This window comes from Polyodon spathula, chromosome 6 (assembly GCF_017654505.1).
Source record: "Polyodon spathula isolate WHYD16114869_AA chromosome 6, ASM1765450v1, whole genome shotgun sequence".
In the NCBI taxonomy this organism is placed as follows: domain Eukaryota; kingdom Metazoa; phylum Chordata; class Actinopteri; order Acipenseriformes; family Polyodontidae; genus Polyodon; species Polyodon spathula.
Window position 1 is genome coordinate 65,405,759 of NC_054539.1, and position 9,825 is coordinate 65,415,583.

Here is a 9,825-nt window from a genome sequence, read left to right on the forward strand (position 1 = left end):
TTGTGATGCAAATGCAAAGGCAGACGCATCTGTCATCTCTGCTTTACTCAGGTACCAGAAGACTAAGTAGGATCTACATACAAATCATCTGAATTGCAGTACATCTGAAATGAAAGCGTGGTCCAGTGCTGATTACTATTTTCCTTGAGCAAGTTAGAATGCAGTTTGGTGACAGTTGTCAGTAACAGCAATAGCTGAATGTTGACAAAATAATTTTTTGGGGTGTGGTTTTCTTCTTTAGATTTGCCATAGAAATCATAATTGTGACTGTACTCAAAGTATCACAACACTGGATATAATGTAATTCCACGATTAGTATGCAAGTACACATATCATAAAGCCTATGCGATACATTTATAGTCTAATGATTTTGTAAACATGATTCATAAGTATGCTCTGAAGCCAGTATCGAATGTCAAGTTTCTTGAGAGAACAGAAATACAATGGAATACAAAATCAAATTAAGATTAACTGTGTGATAAAAACTGTATGCCCCAATCCTTCTTTTAAGAATGAGGTCGCCAGAAGGCCATATTATTCTGTATTTAGGCAAAATGTTTTTTATGTACTAACCTTGTGATATGACAAGTGTTCATGCAACTTTTTTTCTTCTGTCCTGGAAGTATACAGAAATATATAAGTTGATCGTAGTTCTGTGAGTAAACATCATGCAGTCCTTTACTTTTGAGCTGAGAGTGTGAGATTCCCCCAATGTGTAAACAAGTTGGTAAACGTGCTGCACATATGAAGGATGTCCTGAAAACATGAAGTTTAGGTTGTGAGACACGTAAGTGCCAAAAAATAAGGAAACAGAGAGAGGCTTATGTTATGTTTTATTGCCATGAAAGCATTTATAATTTTGTTTGCTGTGCAATCCATTACTATGTTAGTGTGGAAGAGGATTTATTGTCTACATGTACAGTGCAATAGTTCTAGTCCCACAGCAGTAGTTCAGCAGCAATGCAATGTACACTTTTTCTTGTAGTTGCAAGTATAGTTATATGGCTTTTAAGGTAGTCCCACATAACAAGCACTCTGTTACTTAACCAATCTGAAAGAAAACAAAAACAATAAAACCATCAGGGGCAATGCTGTAAAACCACCTTTAAATAATTTGCCCTTGCTAGCTGTTAAAAATGTAGCTTTGTCCCAGGGTCCTATTACAGCTGCATGTGATTGATTTATTTGTTTTTACCTTTTAAAGATACAGTATCATAATATTAAAAAGTTTTTGTGCTGTCTTTTGCTATTCTCTCATTTTCCCATTTCTGAGAGATCCGTCTCCTGCTGGGTTACCTTCGTGAATCTTTTGTGTATTTTTAATTTAGGCCTTTATATGTATTCATCCTTCTAATGAGAAATTGAAATTGGGAACCATGACTAAACTACATAACCACTTTTGCATTGTAGGAGAGAACACTGTTTTAACTTCACAGGTTGTAGCCTTGTATGGAGAACGTCCAGGTCTGTGGAATGACTGGATGATTCAGTCGCTGCATACAGAAACAGCTGTGGGCCCCTCATACACTCACATAGTATTCTGTTTGTAGCGCTCCAGAGCCTCCTCTGCCACTACCTCTGAGAATTTGGTATCGTCCCAAGGGATATCACCAGGTACTGTGAAGGTCATTGGAGGGGAGTCAAACAGCTGAACTGAAACAGTGGTGTCTCCAGGGTTATCTGGGTTCTGGCTACCTCTTGAGATCACCTACAGAAATTAGTGAAAAGTTTTAAGTTAGGAGTTAAAGAAAAAAAAAAAACTTATTGCCAATTATTGTTATTGTTATTATTATTATTATTATTATTATTATTATTATTATTATTATTATTATTATTATTATTATGTGGTGAACTTTTAATTTCCCTGTAACTTCACCAGTTACTTCAAAATACTATATCATCTTTTCAAAGCAAATTCAATTTCTGATTCACAACATTAAAAGTTCCTACCAATATTCAAATTTAAAGTTTTAACTGAGGAAGACAGAGAGATTTGTCGCAAATATAAATAACTATACTGTAGTAAGATACCCTTAAAAATAAATAACAAGCTACATTCATTTACTGTAAAATTACTTCTAAGAAGTCTGTGAAAGATAAGAAATTCATGCATTTCTATTTCATTTTTCTATTTAATTTCATTATGCTATTATAGCACCTAAAGGTATCTAAATATAAGTCACGTACCCACTGTAATAAAACAATACTGCCCAAAGCCTAAATTACAGTAACTTGCGTTTGCTTCCATCCTTTAACTGTACCAAATATTTAACCCTATTCTTAAAAATAATTTTAATTTCAAAATTTGGTAAATCAATGTGTTTTTAATACATTATCTCAGAATTAATTGCTCACAGTTTTAATCTGGAAGAATCCATCTGGCCTCTTGGTGGCATTAATGAGTGTAGACACCCATCCAAACTGTTTGTTGAGGGTGTCCATCAAGCTGGATGTATTCAACATTTCCTGCTGGAATTTCTTCAGCAGCTCGTCATATTCTTTTGTGAACCTCTCAGACATGGCCAGGGCTTTCTCAAACTCTTCCTTGAGGGGGCCTTCTAGTGGCCTTTTCCCAGAGCAATCTGAAAGAAAGATGTGTGCAACAGTTTAGAGGTGAAGGCTAAAAGAATGATATACCATATATGATGTATGAACTCTATAATCACTTGACTATACCTCCATGTGACATTCTGATGATGCAAGCTCTGTTATCTATGTAAATTAGTAGCATTTATAATAATCAAATGAGCTGGAGACACATGCATAATTCATATCAAAATTGGCACTGGCCCTGACTATTCATAATCGAGTGGTAACCTATCTGTGTAGTGGGTAACTTCTGAGAGGAAAGATAGTGCCAGAAAGGAGTGTGATTTCTTTGAAAAGTAGCCTACTTTTAGAAAAACACACAAATGTAATATATGAAGAAGAGAAAGTCCTTGATTTTCTACGCATTATATAGCCTTAACTATCTACTGTGGTATTGCAGTTGTATTGCTAATTATCTGTTGTTCAAATGGATTTTCACGGTACTTTTAGCCTGTGTTAATCAGTTTGTAAACACTGTGTGTTGTCTGTACAGAACTACAGATAATGTGCTTGTCAGCTATTATATGGCAAGTATGTAATTTACCTGTGGCTTCACTGTGTGTGTAGAACTGGCAAGCTAATTTCCCATTCATGGAATGAACAGTAGCTTAAATATGGTATAGCTTTCCACACATCTTCCTACTCATTTTATGTTTTATATTTGGGATATTCTGCTTGGTAAAATTGTTAAACGCTGGTGCAGTGAATATTTTCTTAATTTGCAGGTTGCTGCTTTCACTTGCGGTACTGAATGTTAATAATAGATTTATTGAGCTTTTGTTACAAGCATTATAATGTACTGTATGTACTGTAGACACATGTGAGTGGCATGAAGGATATTGAATTGAATTATAACTGCATTAATTTGCTCTTTTTTAGGTACTGTGCTACCAAATAAAAAAGTGGACCAAACTTTGCACTTGAGAAAACGCATTAAAAAAATCGGTCCATTGTCTCCAGCTATATTGTAAACCAGGACAGCATGGCCTGCCTAGCAAGTTTCTGATGATAAAAGACACCTGTTTTAATACTCTACTATACCATGTGAATCAGATATATGTTGCCACTATTGGAGGTATCAAAAAGGCAACAATGTGGAAAGGTCTAAAGACCTTTTCTGTGATCTTATATATTTAAATTGTGCGTCCATCAAATGATATTCTCAAAAACACTTTTAGTTTTTTGTTTTATTATTATTAGTACTCTGTATTGCTATACTTCTTGCTGGGTCCTAAAAGTACATTACCAATGAGCAATATCTCTTTGCATTTTTCACACTCTTCCTTGAGTTTGAGACACCCTGCGGAATTGCGTCGAATTTCACGGCATTTCATGCGGTCTCCTCTATTTTGTCCGGATGCAATGACATCTTCATTGACATTTCCATCTAGACAAAAGGAAGTAAAATAAAATAAAAGATAGAGTCCAAAAACATTTTTAGATCTCAGGTTGAGAACCACTGCTTTTTTTCACTCACTCGGGGTTGTGTTTGAGAGTGAAACGTGCACCTATATATACACAGTTGTGCCGGGATTCAATTACTAATTCATTATTTATTTGAATCCCATCATGTGAACTAATTTGTGCACTCCCCATGCTCACATACTAATACACATTTTATCTGCAGGTGAAGTGATTGTGCAATTCTCATGCCTAAATGCATATTATAACACTCATGCTACATAGCCCAATTTATGACATTAAACACAAAATACGCATAGGGCCAGGGGCACCCCGCCACAGTTGGGTAAGAAAAAACTAAGAGTTACCTGTTGGAGAAGATGGCATTGCGTCATATTGACCCTCTCTTTCCATGTATTGGTTGGCCGAGTCAAACATTCTCTGGGCCATGTGAAACATTGGCTGAAACAAGCCATGAAAACCATGCTGGAATGTGGGAAACCTGGAGTTGGGGAGATTCATTCTGATAGGTGGGCGGTCCTCCTCATTGAGAAAAGATGGCATCTGGGGAAAGTCGCTGAAGAATGGGCGGTGAAAGGAGGAGTGCATCTGATCAAAGACCTTCATACTGTCTTGAAAGATCGCGTCCACCCCGTCAGCAACTTCAGAGTAGTGTTCTTCAAGGTCTTCAAATCTCCTGTCTTGTTCTTTGTCTTCCTCCAGGAGGGAGTCCATCCTTTCACCATTGATCCAAATAGACATAGGGGAGGTCCTATTGAGCAATTCTTCAAGCTAAGGAATACAAAATAGAAAGATTTTGTTTTGCTGATGTTAGGTATGTGCTAAACTATCTGCAGTATATTTAGGATGCTACCCTATAGGTTTGTGGATAGCGTGGATAATGTCCTGTACTATTTGTGGCCATTGAGACATTCTAGGAAATCAAAACTTAATAAGATTGCAAGTGATAAACCTCCTACAGTTAAAATAAATAAAAATACAATACACTTACTTGTCTCCCCACCATGCCGGAGCCACTGCTGCAGGTCCTCGAATAAAACTTGATGCATGTGTTTTTCAGGCATGGTTTACACTCCTCCCACAAGGCCTGCATTGTTTCGTTGCACATTTCCTGTTCAGCATTTAGTTTTGACTCCATTTCCTGGGCATTCTTTAGAGCGTCCTAGGAGCAAAACAGAATAGGTCACAAAGGACTTTGCAACTGAATGCAGGCTAGAGCTAAATCGCCAAGTATTCTTTTTGTGGATTCTAAAACACTTGGGGGGCTAGATGGCACAGCTGACTAATTCAGCAGTGTCTAGTGTCTTTTACATATTGGTTTTAATCCTACTCAGTTCACATCTTAAGTTTCCCCCAATGGATATTAATCCACATCAAACCACCGCACAGTTCAGAACAATTCAAGAGAATTGACAGTCTCTGCTGTAATTGGTTACAGCAAATAAAATAATGTTTATTATTGTCGTTCATTCCCATCTACAATACAGCTCTCAAAAAACATCTGTTGTCACGGTGCCATTGCCTCTCACTTTATATCCTCAAGCTAACAATTACTAAGCAATAAGCATCAATAAAAAGGGAGTTTTATGTAAATCTCAAATCAGCTGGTAGTTACAAACCTCCTTCATCTTTTTGGTTTTCTCTAATATATTTAAATACTCCTTGTGCTCTTCTCCAGACTTTTCCATCAGGTTCTTCATCTGCTTGACTCCATTGATGGCGTTTTCAATGTGTTTGTCTAAATACTTCTCTCCCATCAGGGATATTTCTGTAAAATTGAATTTATTATGTAGTTGCTTCACAGGTAAAATTAATAAGTAACATTTAAAATAATTTGTTCCACTGTTATGTTCAGATCTTACCAGCACCATCTTACTATCTGGGATCTTATTATGCAAACACATAACCATGAGCTGTATTACTGATGACTGTTAAGAAAAGTAATTTTTTTCAATCCTGTAGAAAATATTTAATATAGTACAGATTTATAACTGATAATTTACTGAACAGCCTACCAGCAAAACCATATTTGGTACTTACGTTTAAGATCCTCTGGCGAAAGTCTATTCTGACATTCACTCAAAGAATAGAGCAGGCACACAACCAGGAACGACACGGCTACCCTCATCTTCCTAGCCGTTTAAAGAAACACAACAACTGGAATTGGTCTGAAAGACAATGTTAATTTTCAAAAACGTAAGTTAAAAAAGATCTGTATTAATAACTGTGAACCATTTCCAGTTAATGTTAAATATAGTATAAACACATTGTATTGCATATCAGAGTTAATGACTGTACATGGAGCAGGGTCAAGAAAAGGGCAAGAGAAGATAATAATAGCATTGAAAATGCTGATTAATAGGAATTAGGAATTAGGAACCCAAACACATTACCATGTGGCAGCTTGCCAGCACTGTGTTGTACCTGAGTAAGGATTCAAACGGGCCAATGTGCATTTCTCGGAAATCTCGACCTTCAGATATTACACCATGCTAGACCATTGCTCTCATTCTACCTTCTGCAATACAATAGATGCAGTTTGTTTGAAATTAAGTTGCATAGTTACTTCAATTATTTTACAAATATTTTTCACTTATTTTGTTCCCAGTTACAAATCTGCAGTGTTTTTTTTCCTCTGCTACGCTGTATTGTTGATTTTCAGAAAAACAAGTAGGAAAAGCACTGTACATTTGATTATTTAAAAAAAAAAAAAAAAAAAAAATGTATTCTACTAATAAGGCTGAAAAAACGAGCTCCCAAAAGTTGCATGTGAGTTGTCTATGGCCATCCTCAGGAGCTTGTGAAGCATTCTTTATATAACCAAAACAATATATGGAAAATAAAGTATATTTAACCTAAACTGAACATCTGCATTCTGAGCATTACTTTCCTTAGCTTTTCGTGTGCTCAAAGCATTGTTTGGAACAATGCAATTTGCCCAGTCATCCTGTCCCTGGATTCAAATGAATGCAAACTGCATTCCAAAATGGTTCACACTGTAGCATATGAAAAAAACTGTATTCATTGTTTGAACTCTCAAAAATTGTGGTATAAACAGCTGGTTTGCTGTTCACATTCATCATCTCAGTAAAACCCATATCAAAATATCTGAGCTTACAAAGCTTCTAATTCTGTCCAGCTTGAAAAGCTCAAAACATATCAAGACTAATATTGAAAGCTAATATGTTTACAGTGCTTTTTTTTGGAATACATCTGTATTTGGTTTTAAGTCTGACAGACAGGCAAGGTCAGAATATTATAAGTGGGTTAACAGTTGTGCTACTTGTGCTACATTGTATATATTATATATATATATATATATAATCTATATATATATATATATATATATATATATATATATATATATATATCTAACATTGCACGAAACATTAGATACATTTCCAAACCTCCGTCGTAAAGAGTAGTTTATTGGACACAGTTCTGAAAGGTCTTCGTTAAACTGTGAACATACTCCAGAAAGCAGAGGCTGTCAGCATGAACTTTCACATAACTTGCACAATATGCTCAGGGCACTGAAATTCATCACGTAACCAGAACTCTGAGCCATCATGTGTTCGCAATGCAGAACTAGCAATGTGGCAGTTATTGATTGTCTTCTTGTTTTCTTTTCTTTCCTTTTTTTCTGCATAGCTATTTAAATCCTGAAGGTACTAAATATCCTATTACCAGTACAGCAAATGCAGTAACACAAAGTGAGCACTAGAGAGTCAGGATGAGTATACACATTATTTTGCTTAAACAAGATAAAACGACATTATATTGGCAGTTAGCTATGAAAAAATGTAAATCTTTAAACTTTATTTTATGTGCCACATTTTAAAAATAGTTAACGTTAATAGTTGATGTGCCACTCCTATGCGGGGCTTGTTTTTATTAAAAAAAAACAAAAAAAACCCAACAGAATAATTGCTCAGATATGGCCACTGCTGTGTAATCTTTGATCTAAATATTAAATAAGGGTGCCTCAGAACCATTGCTTATCTCACAACCTGTATTTCTAACAGTGTAACAGCAGATATGCAGTATATTTTAACACAATGTACAGAAAGGTAATTGGTTTTTCTTTAGTTACATTTGATGTGCAATAAGTTTAACTAGAACAAGTAAGCCAGCGGTGGCTTTAGATGACTGTAATAACTGGTTATATAGTATAATCATTTTCACATTTAAAATGCAGCAATCAAACAAGCCTTCTGTTATACAAGTATGACAATACTGCAGCACTGCAATATTAAGAATGATGAAATCAGCAATAGAATTCTACAAAGTAGTACTGATTAAAAAGGATACAGTATAATTAAATTACAGGCTATTTAGGGTTATATTTGATTGTGTGTCTGTAATTTTACAGATAAAAGCATCAACATTGCTAATTTAACATCAACATTATTATTATTTTATTTTATTTTTTTAAATGTTACTTTCAGGATATTTAAACCCATAATTAATATTAATAAATATGAATGAAGAAGATATTTGGTCTACTCACCCTCTTAATTGGTTGCTTCTCCCAGTGGAAGCACTGAATAGAGGATGTGCTATTGCACGTATTTATACCTAACAGTGAGGCTTGATGCTGGAGAGAGTCGCCCCTGGAGAATGCTCTTTGTGCTTTTGGATTTTTCTAGAAGTTGTGTCGTTGTCTGTGATGACTCTGTGCTACTCTTAATTCTCCCCAGTAGTGGGCAATGTTATACCGCAAATATCAGGTAAAATATACCACTACAATAGCGACAGAAGGAGGAAGAAAACAAAGGACAGCTCATTTATTTTAGCCCTCATTACTGTAGATGCTGTCAGGAGATATTTTCAGTTAAGGTTTAAAGACAGTTTCACAGTTTACTCATATTACATTTTTATCTTTAACCTGTTGAATGCAGTATATGTTGCTCAAGCTTCAATGCCATTTGTAATGTTTAACCCTTCCATTCCGGGTTTTCATTTCATCAAGCTGCACCCGAACATTTTTTGCTGCATAGGGCACCTTTCTTGGGCAGTTGAATCAAGCAAAACAAATCCAGACATTGAGAAACTGCATGAAATTAGGATTCATATTTTAATATTTTAATGGATTTAATGACCTTTCTTCTATTATAGAATGTAATACTATTCATATATACTATGGTAAAGTCATGGTACACTTATATTTACAATGTATAGTTACTGTATATTAGGGTACATTTTGTACTTAGACATTTTTGTACTGTCTTGGATGACAGTGCATTAAAAAAAAAAACTCCCTGAAGGGCGCAATGCCACAGCAGCTCTCTGCAGCAAATCATTCCGCAGTGCCAAGGTCAAAATGCCACTTGGAAGGAGACTTTGAAATATATCTGCTTTATCATAGTCATTCAAGGTTTATTGCACACAGCACATCCTGATGTATTCTCTCTAAGTTGTGTTTTCATTTGTAGTATGTGTGTACAGATGTGATCAATGTTTTTAAATGTACTCTTTAGTACAAGCTGACATTTCAAGGGAGGCTCTCACTCTATGGCACTCCCCCTACTATTACAGTATTTACCACAATTCTGATTCTTGATTCCAATTCCAGTGTGGTTGATTCTGGTACCGAAATATACAGATATTACTATATGCTGTTAAATGTAATATAGTCGAATAGCACTGTATGCAGTAATATATTTCTCTAAACTATTTAAAAAAAAGTTAATTATCTGCTTCAAACTATAAGATCTTATAACTCAGGCTATGAAGCTAAACAAAAGAGGTGAGTTTTCAAGGGCTGCAGTATGACAATAATAATAAAGAACAGCAGATGGCAGTGTTTCATAT

The 9,825-nt window shown here is 35.3% G+C and overlaps 1 protein-coding gene across 2 annotated transcripts; it reads right to left on the reverse strand.

The window, feature by feature from the left end:
* Nucleotides 1–816: 816 nt before the first annotated feature.
* On the reverse strand, nucleotides 817–8,630 carry LOC121317482 (clusterin-like). Of its 2 annotated transcripts, XM_041253468.1 has the most exons (10): nucleotides 8,522–8,624; nucleotides 6,436–6,529; nucleotides 6,052–6,179; nucleotides 5,631–5,779; nucleotides 5,003–5,173; nucleotides 4,359–4,782; nucleotides 3,836–3,976; nucleotides 2,356–2,582; nucleotides 1,533–1,708; nucleotides 817–1,051 (listed from the first exon to the last, which is right to left on the reverse strand). In XM_041253468.1, the coding sequence occupies exons 3-10, from the start codon at nucleotides 6,137–6,139 to the stop codon at nucleotides 1,039–1,041; spliced, it is 1,389 nt and encodes a 462-aa protein (XP_041109402.1). In that variant the 5' UTR covers nucleotides 6,140–6,179; nucleotides 6,436–6,529; nucleotides 8,522–8,624; the 3' UTR covers nucleotides 817–1,038. The 2 variants fall into 2 exon arrangements, with proteins under 2 accessions (XP_041109402.1, XP_041109401.1); XM_041253467.1 differs by lacking the exon at nucleotides 6,436–6,529 and having other exon boundaries at nucleotides 8,522–8,630.
* Nucleotides 8,631–9,825: the final 1,195 nt, after the last annotated feature.

Coding starts and splice junctions, on each gene's coding strand:
- LOC121317482 (XM_041253467.1), bottom strand. CDS start 6,139: ATGAGGGTAGCCGTGTCGTTCCTGGTTGTGTGCCTGCTCTATTCTTTG. Junction 3,977..4,358: donor AATGCCATCTTCTCCAACAG/GTAACTCTTAGT, acceptor CCTTTTGTCTAG/ATGGAAATGTCAATGAAGAT. Junction 2,583..3,835: donor CAAAGAGATATTGCTCATTG/GTAATGTACTTT, acceptor TCTTTCTTTCAG/ATTGCTCTGGGAAAAGGCCA.